The sequence below is a fragment of the Puccinia triticina genome, chromosome 8A (assembly GCF_026914185.1).
Source record: "Puccinia triticina chromosome 8A, complete sequence".
Lineage (NCBI taxonomy): Eukaryota > Fungi > Basidiomycota > Pucciniomycetes > Pucciniales > Pucciniaceae > Puccinia > Puccinia triticina.
In genome coordinates, this window is record NC_070565.1 from 6,516,014 (window position 1) to 6,531,701 (window position 15,688).

The window sequence follows — 15,688 nt, forward strand, 5'->3', positions numbered from 1 at the left end:
GGTGGATGTGCTGTTGATGGGGTGTGGGCTGTAAAAATCATGACATGTCACCTTTGTGACATCTTCTCAACCTCGCTCGTCTCTTCCCTATTTCCAATTCATCCCTGCTCCTTGATGACTTCTCATCATTCACCTCAAGATCAATCAACAACCCGACTTTGACTTCTCATCAATCAATCCCAACTCAATCAAACTCTTTCTTCTTTATCTCATAACCTCTCTATCTTTTATTCTATATCATACTCACTTGTGTTCTATTCCTTCTTGTCTGGCGAGATTCCGCTCTACATAACAATTCTCCTGATGCCTAAACTGATCTTTTCCCTCATAGTCCTTTGTCCATCACCGCTTCTTCCTTCCATAGTTTAACCATCAAATACTGCCTTAACTCAAGACTCTGTTGATCTCAATGTTGGTTCCAAATTCTCTCATTCTTCTACTTGTTATTTCTTTCTTTCTGACTTATTTTCTCCTAAGTGTGTCGGCTTCATTTTAGCAATCAAATTCTCAATCAAAATTCTTTTATGGGCCGGGAAAGGAGGAGGCAGGCGTAGAGGTACACATCTGAGGATGTGGGTTGGTGAGGGTGGGGGAGATGGAGGGTGGCGGTGTGGTCATTATTCCTGTGTTTGTAGGAGGAAAAATTCAAACTTTTATGTGTACTCACAAAACTCCTCAAGATACAGCCAAATGGTCAGAAGAAATAGAATCTAGGACCAAAATAACCCCTAGTCACCCACTGAAACCACCCTCATATCTCTACCAGATCAGAAGATACGCAAATCATCCCTTTCACGCACCAGTCTCGAAGCAGGTTCACACACAGACTCAACTCTTGGCTACCATACTTGGCATAATGCATACAGCACATGAATTCCTTTTCTTCCTTCCTTTTAGCAGTCCGCACCTCCTATTTTCCTTTGCATATGTTTGTTTCCCATTTGCATATCTTTGAACTTGGAAAATCCTTGTATGAATATATATGATCCTGTTTGCATATCAAAGGGACGCATTGTAGATAGACTAGCTAAATTCCCTCAGTGGTACTTTCTCACCAGCCAAATTCCCTCAAAGCTGTTCCCCTGGAGCTAAATTCCCTCATCATTGTCTATATAAGGAGGCCTCTGCCTGCCAGTTGTTCCCTCCCCCATGCCATCCGGGCAGTATATATTCCCTACTCACTTATCACCACTCATATTATCATCTATCCATATCACAGTTATCAGTTCATATCACCACTCAGTTTCACATACCTTCCACAGTCTATTTGAAATTTATATCACCACTCAGTCACACACCTTTCACCAGTAACCAGTCCCCGGTTCCACTCCTGGTTGAGCTTAGCTCCCTCTCATCCTCATCACTCCTCACTTTCTGAACTTATATACCCCCAGGCCAAGGACCTAGTTTCAAGCCCCACTCGAGACATCAAGTCACCGTCACCTATCTCATACATCAGTAACTCCATCAACCTCAGACATCGACAACAATCCTCTTATATATCTCATCTTCAAACATATCCTATCACAAAATAAATTGCCAAGCTTACCTTGGTGGTCTTGTTTTCTGATATACAGAAAGGCAGAGCTTGCACCTCATCCATACCTTTCGCCATTCAGCAAAAGGGTCTCACGACACCTTTTGAGTCTTACAGCGGTGATCCAATGAGCAGACTTAAAAATGGGGCGGGTGGATGGGTGAGGGCCAAGGGTGACGTGTCCCTCTGATGGGCGGACTTTGTCTTAGCCCCCTCTGCCCTTTTTTTGGGGTTAGCCTGGAGGCCGGCATCTTGCCACTGTTCCCACCGGCTGTTGTCAGGTCAAGTGGCAAATGGACCCCAGGCAAGTTATGTTAAACTTGCCTGAAGTCAAGTGCCGGCTGTTTGGCTGTTAATTTGGCTGGCTGACGGCTGACCGGAGGCCAACAGGTGGGCGGTCAATCAGGCGGGTGTTTTGTCTTTGACGGCAGTTTTGATGGGCAAAACCTAAATCCGCAGCCGTGTACCATGACATGTTTGGCTGCCAGGGTGCCTTTGGCTGAGATCTGAATCTGCCAGATTCAGATCTTGAGATTCAGGCCCCCGCGCGTCCGAACGGCCCAAGGCCCTCCTTCGGAGGGTCCCTGCAGGATGGTGTCCCCCCTCCAATAGCAAACTTAACACAAGTCCCCCCCGTGCTTGCGGGGGCGAGCACCCTCCCTGGCGGGAGGGTGCTCGTCTCCTTCGGAGACGCTTCGCGCCTCCGCGGAGAGGCTTAGTTAAGCTCGCTCCAATAGAGGGACTTAGTTAAGTTTATAGGCGTGAAACATGGATAAATGGAGGACTTCCTGTCAATCTGGGCACTCAGATTTCTCCAGATTTTGCAGGGAAATCTGGGCTCAATTGCACCAAATCCTAGATCTGCCTAGATTCCCCTCCAGACTCTCAGAAAATCTGGGAACCCTTTCCAGACCTAGATCTGGGCCAAATTTGCAGGGAAATGGAGGACTTCCCGTCAATCTGGGAACCCAGATTTTTCCAGATTTTGCGGGGAAATCTGGGCTCGATCTTCCCAAATCCTAGATCTTCCCAGATTTCCCTGCGAAATCTGGGAAAATCTGGGTTTCCAGATCGGCAGGAAGTCCTCCAATCTAGGCTTTGGGACTCTGGGAGCCTCCCAGATCGCTCCCAGATTGTGACAGGAAGTCCTCGAGCAAGCTCAAAAGATGTATGAATATTTCCAAAATTTGGGAATTCAGGTTACTGTGTTCCATAGGGGCTTTCCTGGGCCCTGCTGGATAAATATGCACATAACTTTTCTTTTCTGGACTAGAGCGCATTACATGAAAGTTATTCAACAGCATGGATAAGGTGTTCGATGGCCCAACTGAAGTGAGTGGACCAGGTAACAAATCAGGCCCTGAGGTGGCTTTGAGCATGAAAACGGTCAGTGTCCGGCCTGTGAGGTAGAAAGTAGAGGAGCATGCAAAGCACAGCAGGCTCGAAGCGACCCGCGAGTCGTTGGGCGATTTCTCTGACACGGGGACCGTCGGGACGGCGGGAACCATTGGCATGTGGCACTAGCTCGAAGAAACAGTCGATATCACCATCAACGTGTTCAGCTAATTCAGCTAGGTAACCGAGCTGGTCGGAACGGAGTTCGGTGAATGGCAGGAGAGGCTTCATGTTCGTTACTCGGATCGAATCTAACTTCTTGAAGAATAGCCTGGATAGCTTGAAGATCGGCGATAGCAAATATGCCCACGAGAAGTCCTGGGGCTCTCCCAAAGACATTCGCTCTTCTTCGTGCACGCGATCGATTACTACGCAGAGCTCTTCCAAACTTGCATCGATCTCGCGTGTCCAGTATGGCCAATGGAATTGCACGAGCTCAAACTCGGTTCCTTTGAGCCATCTCATCGTCGCTTCGATTCTCTCGATGGAAAGAGTCGTCTGCGGAGGTACTCCACGTTTATATAGGCCATGCAATGCTGCAGGTGGATCACGTTGGGCACCAGGCGTCCGAATGTGTGGGAGATACCGGGTCATGAGATGAGCGCAAGCAGCCAAGGTGGACATCAGCGAGGTTAGGAATTCCTTTGCGATCCGCTGGTGCAAGCCGTGCACCCGAAAGAATTTGAATTGCTTGAGAAGCTGATCATTGATTCGGGTTGATCGAGATGTGTCTGGTGCTGGACAGAGTTGAGAGAGTGCCGATTGGGTTTGGCCCAGGAGCTGATCGAGTTCGGATTGGATGGCCAAGATGCGGTCGAAATGTAAAGCAGGATTTTCCCGCATGCGAGTTGTAAAAGATTTCACAATACTAAGAGATGTTTATTGCTCATGAGATATTGGTCTATCTGTCAATCACAGAGACGAGAGAAATAAAAGAAAACAAAGTTTTACCTAAGAGCGGATTGCTGGCCGACTCTGGTAGAGTAATAAGAAAAATAAGGAAATGACAGGTTTGACTGCTAAGCAGCTAGAGTCGCTCAGAGGCGACGAGGACGATAACGTCTAAGAGAGGCAACTGCGATTGTCGTCAGTGCTAAGGCTTCCGGAGACGGAGCTGCTAGGAAAGAGAGAGTTCTCTTACTTGGACTCGGTAGGTGGAGCGCTTAACACTTGCCTATCCGAGCTGCGAGGCTTTGGGCGCTGCTGGTGTCTACGGAATAATGATTCCTGCTATTAGCATCTTTGCGCTTGTTATGAGGCACTGCAGCATAGGACTCACCTTCTCTCGATGGGTCGGTGATCCTTCTGCTGAGGCTGGAACCTTGTAGGTCTTGGTGGGCGTCGGATGGTAGCGTGCTGTATTCAGGTCAAGGATCCTGTCAGCATCGCTCTCCTAGCTATGGCATTCCCAGCTCTCCTACTTACCTTGAAGGTGTTCGAGTCGGCTTGGGTTGCTTCGACACTTCGTCTGATGTCGACGTGGCTAATAACAGAGGAACAGGGTTTCAGCTCTCGCTTACTCCTCCTGTCTGGGAGTCGCATGCATATGCATGGACCTAGAGAATGCGCGGACTCACCGCTCCCCCTTGCGGGGTTAGGGTTTCTATCCTTGCGCTTCCTTTGACCCGGGACAAGCCCTGAGTCTTGACATCCCGCCATGCTTTGAGCCGGTAGGATTGAAGCAACCAAAGACAAGGGTTTGATACCAATGACTTCAAGCGCTCTCCGGATGATGGCCCTGCCGACCGGTTTGGTTAGGAAGTCGGCGGCGTTCGCCTCAGAGCAAATGTAATTGAGCTGGATCAGTTTTTGAAGGACTAGCTCCCTGACGAAGTGCAAGCGTATTGACATATGCTTGGTACGGAAACTGTTTTGTGAAGTTTCGGATTTCGCTAGATCAATCGCCCCACGGTTGTCGACTAAGACCTGGACGTTCATTAGATTCTGTCGCACTTTGACTTCTGAGATGAGATTGGAGAGCCAGGCGAGCTCTCTACCCAGGTCTGATAGAGCCTTGTATTCGGCTTCTGTAGTTGACAAGGACACTGTTGCTTGCTTCGATGACTTCCAAGCGAGCAAGTGAGTCCCGGCCATGATAGCGAAACCTGTAGAGGATCGTCTGGTGTTGGGACAGTTCCCCCTGTCTGCGTCAACGTAGGCTTTGATAGAGTTGTCCTGGTTCTTGCAGTACGTGAGGCCAAATGACTTGGTTCCGGCCAAGTATCTGTATACTTGAATTGCCGCATGGTAGTGTAGCATGCCGGGGTTTTCAAGATATTGGGATAACAAACTGACTGCATAGGATATGTCTGGTCGTGTCAAGACGCTCAGGTAGTTGAGAGAGCCGATTAGCGCGCGGAAGTTGACGCCGGTTTTTCTGAACTCTGCAATCTCTTGTTGCGTTGCTTTCTTCAAGTATGCTTTTGGGTTTAGAGGACATGATGCCGGGTGTAACTTCTCTAGACCGAACTCCTCCAGCTTTCTTTCTATGAACTGTGATTGGTTGATGTGAACTCCCTTCTCGGATCGCTCGATATTCATTCCCAAAAGAAATTTAGCCTTGCCCAGATACTTTATCTTGAATTCTGCTTCCATTTCGCTTTTGAAGACAGCAGGCTTCTTGCTTATAAATACCAAGTCATCCACATGTGCATAGACGAAGGTGTCCTCCCTTCCTGGGACGTTAACTCGGTAGAATACGCACGGATCCGCAATCGATATCGCAAAGCCAAGTTTCTTGAGGTAAATCGACAGCCGATTGTACCATACTAGAGGTGACTGGCAAAGGCCATAGATTGCCTTTTTAAGTTCTAACACTGTGTTAGGCGGCATATCTAAACCAGGCGGTGGGAGAAGCGTGACCTTGTCTTTGAGAGGACAGGTCAGGAACGCACTGCGAACGTCCAGTTGATGAATCTCCATGTCGTTATCGACCGCGAAAGAAATAAAGAGCCTCAATGAGCAGGGACGTCCTGTTGGTGCATACCGTGCTTCATAATTTAGGCCGTAGACCTGCCGAAACCCTTGCGCACATATGCGCGCTTTAAATTCCGTCACCTGATTTTCCGGGCCGAGCTTCTTGCGGAAAGCCCAAGTTGCCGGTATCGGCGAGTCCAACGGAACCCGTAGCCGCTGTAACCACACATCATGCTGTATCATGTTTGTGACTTCCTTGAGCTCGGCTTCCTTCCAATGAAGCGACTCCTTGGAGTTCATAGCCTGCTTGTGATTTTTCGGATTGAGTTCAACGGTTGTGTGATACATCTGCCGTCGACTATACGTTTGGATGTTGGCTGGGTCAATATCACTGGTGATGCGCGTCGGGTGCCGGGGACCAATGACTTTTATGCGAGGTCTAGAGTTCGGCTCGAGAGGGTGATCGTGTTCGTCTTCCAAGTTGTCTCGCTGCTCTTCTTCTTGTTCTTTGCCTTCCTCATCTTCAAGGCGCGGACCCGGAGCGAGCTCATCTAAGATTCTGTAGATATCAGATTCTTCCTCCTCGCCCTCTTCTTCCTCCTGTCTCTGCATGTCTAGCACTTCCTCCTCGTTGAAGGGTAATGGATCTTCTTCGGTAAAGGACGGTAACTTGTTGATACCGTAGGCGTTGTGACTCCTGTGTAGCGCTGGACACTCGGGAAACGTATGCTCATCAAAGTGAACATGTTTCGAGGTTACAAAAGATTTGTCTTCAGGTCGGAAAATGCGATACAAGGTAAAGTCGTTGTTGTAGCCAAGCATGATCCCATCCCATGCTATGGAGCCGAACTTCGTTCCTCTGTTCTGTTTTGGTTTCACAATCCAGGCGCGGCATCCGAAGGGCCTAAAGAAGTGCATGTTCGGCTTAAGACGAAACATTAATTCCATTGGAGAAGCTCGTGACTTGCTTAGAGATGGCAAGCAATTTGTGGTTGCCGTCGCAGACTTCACTGCCTCACCCCACCATTCAGGTGCCATATTGGCCTGCATCAAGAGGGTGCGCGTCATTTCAATTACCGTTCGATTAGCGCGTTCCGCAAAACAGTTGTGTTGAGGCGTGTAGGGAGGCGAGACGTTGTGTTGTACACCAGCTTCTTTGAGTATCCCGCTAAGTGCTTTGCTCACGAATTCACCTCCACCATCTGATATGAGTTTCTTGATGCTCTTTCCAGTTTGATTCTCGAAAAAGGTCTTGTACTCCAGGATTGCCGCCGGTGCGTCGCTCTTCAACTTGAGTATCTCGGTATGAATATATCCAGAGTATTGATCTACTAGAGTCAGAAAGTAGCGAGCGCCACTATTTGTCGACGGAGTTATAGGACCAACCAGATCCGCATGAACCACTTCGAGCGGACTGGATACGGCTTTAAAGTGACTGTTAAAGGGCAATTGGGTGACCTTGCCTTTCATGCAAGCTTCACATGCGCGAGTCGCATCGTTGGGTAACTGCTTTTCAAGCATGACTTCAATTCGCTTCTTGCTCGCGTGACCCAAGAGACGGTGCCAAAGGTCAAAGTCGTTGAGCTTAGCGGCAGGGGCTGCTTCGGAGAGATGTGCCACTGGTGCCTCCTGCGGCTCCCTGAGTCCTATGATTTCAAAGATTGAATTGGACGTGTTGATGCTTAAGGATGTTACATCGTCGATCCTGAATTCAAAGCCATTCTGCGACGGAGAAATCACTGCTTTGTTCACCATCAGCTGCGCGAACAATATTAGGCTTCTAGTCAGGTTCGGTACGTATAACGCATCTTTCAGGACGACCGTGGAGCCGTTGTCGAGCTGGAGCGTAGCGTTCCCTTTTGCTACTGCGAATAATTCATTCTGGTCCCATTTATTGCCCGTGGCAATACTGATTCGGACTGGTGACGTCGTGTGGAATAATTCCAGGGAGTTAAGCATATGATGACTCGCCCCTGAGTCTAGGACCATCCTGAGTTTCTCGTTGCTGGAATTGGGTCCGGTTAGATAGCCGAAAGTCGGTCTTACTATGTTTGCGGCATTAGTCGGTTCCGGAGCAGCAGTAGTTACCAGACCAGTAGGAGGGTTCTGTCGCGACTTCTTGTATAATCCCGGGTGGAGCGTCCAGCAATTTTCCTCGGTATGGGACGTGGCCAGGGGATTGTGCTTTTGATTGGCGCATGGATGCGGATTGAAACGCCTTTTCTTCTGATTATTGTTTCAATTAGAGGAAGATTGAGCTTGCGCGTTGAGAGCCGTAGATGTGATATCCGAACCAGATAAGGATTCTTCACGATTCATCGTAGCCGTTACGGCATCGTGGTGCGCGATATCGCGCAGTTTTGCAATGATCTGCTTTGGATGAGAGAGCATTTCAGAGTTGCTAATCAACATCTCCATGAGAGACGGCCGCTTTCTGGAGATTCTTGCAATGATTGTGCAACTAAGTATGGTGCCCGGAACGTCTAGCCCCATGGCAGCGAATTCAGCCAGCATCGATTCGAGTTGGGTAATGTATTTGTTTATGTCGTTGTTGTACTGAATGTCTTCCCATTTTCTCCAGGCGTGGTAGATAGCAAGAACGGACGCTGAAGCATACTCTCCTTTGATTTCTTTCCAGAGAGTAAAGGCGTCGTTGACGTTTTCATCGGTAATGATGTGATTGTAGATATCGTCTTCGATATGTCCGCTGATGACCGCCGCGGCTCGTACATACTCCAATCTGGCTTCTTCCAAGGCGTTGGGAGGCAGGGGTTGCTTGATGCACTTTAGAAGGCTTTTGACAGCCAGGTAAGTCTTGACCTTTCTTTGCCATATCGGGAAGTTTTTACCGTCAAACGTCGGGCATTTAAACAAGTCCCGATCATCGCTGGTGGTGGCTGTGGCAGTTGCATTCAATGAAGAAGCGGCAGGAGTCTGTCGAGTTCCGGCCATGGCGATCCGCTCTTAGTTATGTTGTGCTAAGGTCGGGAGGTTCCGAGATTCGTCGAGACTGTAAATCTAAAAGATTTCACAATACTAAGAGATGTTTATTGCTCATGAGATATTGGTCTATCTGTCAATCACAGAGACGAGAGAAATAAAAGAAAACAAAGTTTTACCTAAGAGCGGATTGCTGGCCGACTCTGGTAGAGTAATAAGAAAAATAAGGAAATGACAGGTTTGACTGCTAAGCAGCTAGAGTCGCTCAGAGGCGACGAGGACGATAACGTCTAAGAGAGGCAACTGCGATTGTCGTCAGTGCTGAGGCTTCCGGAGACGGAGCTGCTAGGAAAGAGAGAGTTCTCTTACTTGGACTCGGTAGGTGGAGCGCTTAACACTTGCCTATCCGAGCTGCGAGGCTTTGGGCGCTGCTGGTGTCTACGGAATAATGATTCCTGCTATTAGCATCTTTGCGCTTGTTATGAGGCACTGCAGCATAGGACTCACCTTCTCTTGATGGGTCGGTGATCCTTCTGCTGAGGCTGCAACCTTGTAGGTCTTGGTGGGCGTTGGATGGTAGCGTGCTGTATTCAGGTCAAGGATCCTGTCAGCATCGCTCTCCTAGCTATGGCATTCCCAGCTCTCCTACTTACCTTGAAGGTGTTCGAGTCGGCTTGGGTCGCTTTGACACTTCGTCTGATGTCGACGTGGCTAATAACAGAGGAACAGGGTTTCAGCTCTCGCTTACTCCTCCTGTCTGGGAGTCGCATGCATATGCATGGACCTAGAGAATGCGCGGACTCACCGCTCCCCCTTGCGGGGTTAGGGTTTCTATCCTTGCGCTTCCTTTGACCCGGGACAAGCCCTGAGTCTTGACAAGTTGGGTCTAGTAACGGCGAGAGATTGCTGATTTGGAGTGCCAGTTGCGGCAGAAGATTCGACTGGAGCCGGCTCAAGAGATCTCTTTTCTTGTCAACTTCATCGGTGGAGATTGCGAGATTTCTTAGAGTAGGCCTCGGGTAACGCCCAGGGGTTTTGTGGGGATCATACTGGCTCTGGAGGCTCTTGAACCCCTCGACCACCAGCGCTGGAGAGATGCTGTTCAGTTCCACTAGTGTTTGCGCAGGGTGGTCGATGGAAAGCGGAAGGGTACAGTGCCCCCCACAACTTCTCAACTACCCCTACAGGGAGGTTCCAAATTTTGGAGTTTTTTTTTTCAAAAATTCTTTTAAAAGTGGGCTGATGCTGGGCTCTTTTTGGCACATTTTTTTGATGCAAATGTCACATTTCACCAACCAGACCTGGTAACATGCATGATAATAGTCCAAATTCATTGAAATTTCACTGGACTTGCTGCCAAGAGAGCAATGAAGAAATATTCTTCACATTGCCACATTCCAAAGAGTGTACTGATGGATATGGCAATCATCAATAACTAAGGAGCTACATATTTACATAAATATCTACACCTGTAGTATGTATGTACATAGATAATTTAGTCTCTAAATACATAATAAATATTTTATAAGTCCATAGTACATGTCTGTAACCACATACTATGGTCTTAAAACCAGCTGTTCCAAATTTTGCATCTGAAAAAAATGAAACTTTTTTTTGAGGCATTGCACAGACTTCAAAGTTATATTTTTGAGTTCTCCTACTTCATTAGGGCTCAAAAATGTATAGTTTACATGTGATACATGTCTGGTGACTTTGAACACATTGTTCAAAGTTCAATTTTTTTTTGCAGGTGCGGGGTAGTTGAGAAGTCGTGGGGGGCACTGTACAGGCCTGAAGGGCTCTTTTGGCGAGTGCCTCGGCCTCGGCGAAGTTGCTGAATCTCTCTTTCCCGACTTCAACGCTCACCCACCTTGGTCCCCCCGCTTCCAGCAGCTCAGGGCTCAAGAATACGAATCCCGCAACCGGCCTCGTCCCGGGAGACGCAGGTAGATGGCCAGCACGAGATTGGTCTTGAGCACACTCAACCGACGACTACCAGCAGGCACACTACCATCAGGACACCGGTGCAGCTACTCTCCCCTGCCGGTGCGACCGACTCCGAAAGGTCTGTAGAATGATTTCTGGTGCTGCAGAGAGAGCAGGCAAAGTGAATGCATAATTATTCTCTTATCTCAAACAGCCCGAAAGTCGTCGAATCAAGGCAAGCAGAAACCCAATCCACCAGCCCTGATCGACCAGAACGCTCCGTCGCCGTGGAACTTGGGCTCGTTATGGAACCCAGGCGCCAGATCGCTTCCCAACAACCCCAGCTTTCCATGGACAGATTACGAGAGCGGGCTATCTCCGAAACTTGCCCCGCCTAGAGCGACGAACGTCCCGAGCGGAGGAGCAGGAGCCAGCCGATCGGCGCCAGCATCATCGGTCGTCGTCCGAGTACCTGACCATCCGCACGGCCCGCACGCTCTCCATCCCGCTCATCCCGCCGCCCCCTTACTCTCCCAATCCGCCCTGGTCATCGTCCGACAGCTGGAGATGCTCAACCTGTTCGTCGGCTTCGAGCAGGCTAACCGCTATCGCATCCTCAGTCCGACCGGGCAGACCTTGGGCTTCCTCGCCGAAGAAGAACGAGGGCTCAGCGGGACCCTGTTCCGGCAACTTGCGGGCACCCATCGCGCTTTCCAGGCCAGCATCTTCGACCCCCTCGGCATCGAGCTCCTCCGCATCCGCCGCCCCTTCAGTCTCATCAACTCGCGCATCTTTGTCGAGCATAGTCCCACGGGAGATCCTCAGCAGCGCGCGATCGTCGGCGAGAGTCAACAGGAGTTCCACCTCTGGCGACGCCGGTACAATCTCTTCACCCGTCTCGCTCCTCGCTCAGCAGCTGCCCCGGAGGAAGAAGACCAGCAAGAACAGCACTACGACCAATTCGCCCGCATCGACGCCGGCTTCCTCTCCTGGGACTTCTTCACCCTCGACGCCAACGGCCGGCCGACCGGCAGCGTTTCCAAAAACTTCACCGGCTTCGGCCGCGAGATCTTCACCGACACCGGGCAGTACGTCGTCCGCTTCGATGCCGTCGACGCCCCTCATCTCATCCAACAGTCACCCTCTCCAGCAACTTCCTCCGTCCCTCATTCCGGCCAGTCTGCCGGCTTAACTCTCGACCAACGCGCCGTCATCTTGGCCACTGCTGTATCAATGTTAGTCTCTCTCTCACTTGCCTAGGAGTAAGCAGCTTCGAACGTGTGCTGATGTCCTCCTTCATATTTTTCTTGTGATTTAGTGATTTTGATTATTTTTCTCGCTCCCATAGAGGTGGATTAATGCCTCCAATCTTCTTTGGCGGGGGCTCGTCCTCCGATGGAGATTTTTAATACCCATCGTTCACCTCTTCTAGTTCTCTCATCCTTTGATTATCCTTGGAGCATGTTTATTCATATTTTCTTGATTGCTTTACCTATATTCAATGCGAGAGAAGTCTTTGTTAATTAAAAAATAGAGATCAGGCCAAAATAAAAAGTACTGTTGAGCAATGTACAACACATCAAAAATCCTGCAACGCCCTTCTCTGTGAGAACTTGTACAAACAAGGAAAAGTGCTATCATCTATTTTTTTTTGTCAGTGTGCGTTTTCAAAGAGGTGCTGGAGAAGGAGTGGGAGAGGAGGGAAGGAAGAAGGAAGAAAAGTAATAGGTTAAGACATGTGAGGCTAGATTGAAGCCTAACAGACTGATGAAATATAAAACGGTATAGACCAGGATGGGGATCAATAGGATCTCGGACTTGATTAGGAATGGAAGTGAGTTGTATCCTAGATAAGTCACATAACTGTATTGCGTGGCCTATAATATAAGAGAAGGGATTGTGTTAACGTCTGTCATAAGGTTGATTTAAATTTCAGAAGGAATAAGGGGGTCTGGGCAGTTCGATCGGCAGGGGGCGAGATGACTTAACTGCAATCAAGTACAGCGAGTTGCCGATCCAGAGCGAGACCCAATTATGGCGGAGAACCAAGGGAGCCAGGATGAGTTGGAGGACGTAGAGGTTGAGGAAGAGGGGGAAGAATGAGTTTGTATGTATGTCGAATGCGTATTGCCTTCATGAAGTTGGAATCAGGTTTTTGTTTTAGTTGCCTTGCCCTGTTGAGTGAAAAATTGGTGTGGAGTGGGGCTTACCATTCGACTCGTTGGTCAGTCGCATGTGTGTGTGAGGAATGTGTAAAGAAGTGGTTCGAAAGCGCCCTGGAATATATCGTCAAAAAACAAAAAAAAGAAAAAGGAACAGATGGTTGGTTGAGGTGAGAGCAGAGAAGGGGATCGTGGGAGTGGCAGATGACCCACCAGAGAAGAGTGCTGATGATCAAGCCGCTCAGAAAAAAGTCCCGCAAGATGAACCGGGAGACCAACCCGAGCCAGCTGATCGGGCTCCAGGAGCGTAGATAGAGCGCGTTCCAGAGGAAGCCGACGAAGGCCATCGATCCTATTAGCAGGATCACGATCGCTGGGTCATCCCTTGCCCATGTGTTTTTAGTCTGTTTGTGGTAGTAGACGTTTCGATACCTAGGGTGAGAGGGTGCATGGAGTCAGAGCGAATTACTATGGATATTTCTGTGCCGAGAAAGTGGTCAGAAGGGAGACTGACACTCTTCGTGGGGCGATGCAGAGATAGCTCATCTGCCAAGCGGCGAGCTCGAAGTCCATCGTCGGCCATCGGCTGGGTTTGAGCAGTCTCGAGAGGAGTTTCTTGAGCCTGTCCGGGCCGGAGCGGGGCCGGGCGAAAGGGCCGGATGGCAGAAGGGAGACGGATGGGGCCAGGTTTCTGCCGGGCGAGTTGGGTTGGCCAGGGCTGCTGGGTGGTGGTCGGGCGTGGTTGCTGGAGGATGAGCCTGCTGCTGTCGTGGGCATGGCGTAGAGGTGATGCTTCGACATCTCGTCTTGAGTCTCCCGTCTGCCCTCGTCTGCCCGTCAGCGCTGTTCGTGTCCTGAGCTTCTGGTTTACTTCGGTTCTGATATTGCAACGTTGTTGGTATTTAAATTTCCGAGGCGCGATGTCTTCCACTTCTGCAGCCTTTTAGGCCAGCTTGGTTTGCTCCCTCCGGATGTTTTGACGACTGGTCCGAGCCTCGGATCGGATCGTCTCGTCCAGACTCCAACCGGCCGTTGGAATTGTTATGTCAAAATATGGATTTACTCATATGTATATATTTTCTCATGCTGTCATATTCATTTTCTCACATATTTTTTAGTTACATACTTTCTCATGGCTTTATAGGTTCTCATCAACCAAACTATGTACTTACATTTTCCTATAAATATCTCTACATACTCATCTCGAAATTATATGCCCCTTGGGGGAGTTTCCTTTCATCATCTCATATTCCAGGATTTACAGCTCTACAGGTTATGAGCCCGCGCTGTGACCAGCGGGGTTTTTTCCTTTTGATCTGACACCATCTTCATCCTTTCGTGAAGACATTCTAATCCTCTAGGTTTCATCCTTCCGTGAAACTTATATCCCCAGATATACTTTTACAAACTTTCCATTTTTGACTCCGACAAATCACCCTTCCGTGTTTGCTGGATTTTCAAGTTTATGGTTAACACACGTTCCGATCGTCCAGACCTTGTTACTCCTGACTTCACTGCTCGAGTAACTCCTCCTCGACGCCCCCTGCCTTCCATTCCCGAAGAGTCTTTTGACTCCAATCCCTTCATATCGGCCGATTCTTCGATCTCATCCGATACAATGTCTCACGATCAATCAAATATCCCTTTTCCTTCTTCCTCCGTCAACCCTATTCAATCCAACACTGAGGAAAAATCACCTGAATCCCTTGATGCCATCCTTGCTTGCGAACTTGAAAGGTCTGGCCTAGGCGGTATCGACGATAACCTGCTCAAAGTGCTCCTGATCCAAAATCTCACCAACACCAACCAGACTGTTGCAGCGGTATCAAATGCTCAGGTGGCAAGTCAACTCCGTTGGCATCAACTTGGCAAGTTGATTGAGCCTCAATTAGCGCTGGACGGGACCAACTTTCCTTCGTGGTCGGCTGCAATCATCAACGCGGTTAAAGGTGTTACCCAGAACACTAAATTTTTTGAGACGGATACCTCGGCAATCGATCCAGCAACTTCCAACGGGATCCTGGCAATGCTTCAACATTCCATCGATCCGGCGCTACGCCCCTCCCTCAACGGGTTGTCCGCGTATGGGGCCTATAATTCTCTGAAGGGGCGATTTGCTGGCGCCTCCTGGTCTCTCCTCCTCAGTTGTTGGTCCGACATTGCACAGGCCCCAGATGCATTGGACACGATATCGGCCAGCTATGAGGCTTTGAAGCGGAGCTGGTACGATTTAGATGAGAGACTGGGGGGATTGACAAAAGATAAGTTATTATCTTTGTCTTTCCACTCCACCGTCAAGCGTTATCAGCAAACCATGGCTGATTCTGTCAATGCTCGGATTGCAATCAAGCCCGATTTTGACGTCACCCCGGAGGAGCTACTTCAAATGGCAACTTGGCTCCATCAGTCCTCAACGGTTTCCGGATCGGTTTTGGCAATGGCAATGTTGCCTGCTGGGAATAGAAATGGGCAACAAGGATTGGCACGTGGTGCTCGTGGTCAAGGCAGTTTTCGCGGGTCTCGTGGTTTGACAAGACCAAATGCACAAGGCAACCAGGCGAGATCATCCAGATCTGTTCCCCCTCCCGACAACTGGGCCAGGCAGTACCTAACACCTGACTATCCGTGTAACATATGTTGGGAGTGGGGTCATTGGGGACCGGATTGTCCTCGCGTCAAAAATAGCCAACCGCCACTTGAGGATCCGAGGAAGAAGAACCCGAATTGGCGACCTACCAAATCAAATGTCCTCTCCGGTCGAATCATCAATACCGGCGGCAAGCTGGCTTCAATCTCAGCGCCTCCTGAGGAT

The 15,688-nt window shown here is 49.3% G+C and overlaps 3 protein-coding genes across 3 annotated transcripts; 1 reads left to right on the forward strand and 2 right to left on the reverse strand.

The window, feature by feature from the left end:
* Positions 1 to 2,890: 2,890 nt before the first annotated feature.
* Positions 2,891 to 3,775, reverse strand: PtA15_8A715 (uncharacterized protein; the record flags this gene model as incomplete). Its single annotated transcript, XM_053172173.1, has 1 exon — positions 2,891 to 3,775. The coding sequence occupies one exon, from the start codon at positions 3,773 to 3,775 to the stop codon at positions 2,891 to 2,893; it is 885 nt and encodes a 294-aa protein (XP_053023363.1).
* A 6,963-nt stretch (positions 3,776 to 10,738) lies between these two features.
* Positions 10,739 to 12,123, forward strand: PtA15_8A716 (uncharacterized protein; the record flags this gene model as incomplete). The annotated part of the gene is made up of 3 exons (XM_053172174.1): positions 10,739 to 10,853; positions 10,929 to 11,949; positions 12,033 to 12,123. 3 exons carry the CDS (start codon positions 10,739 to 10,741, stop codon positions 12,121 to 12,123), a joined length of 1,227 nt encoding a protein of 408 aa, XP_053023364.1.
* A 258-nt stretch (positions 12,124 to 12,381) lies between these two features.
* On the reverse strand, positions 12,382 to 13,677 carry PtA15_8A717 (uncharacterized protein; the record flags this gene model as incomplete). Its single annotated transcript, XM_053172175.1, has 5 exons — positions 12,382 to 12,591; positions 12,704 to 12,845; positions 12,925 to 12,990; positions 13,090 to 13,308; positions 13,391 to 13,677. 5 exons carry the CDS (start codon positions 13,675 to 13,677, stop codon positions 12,382 to 12,384), a joined length of 924 nt encoding a protein of 307 aa, XP_053023365.1.
* Between the last annotated feature and the right edge of the window lie 2,011 nt (positions 13,678 to 15,688).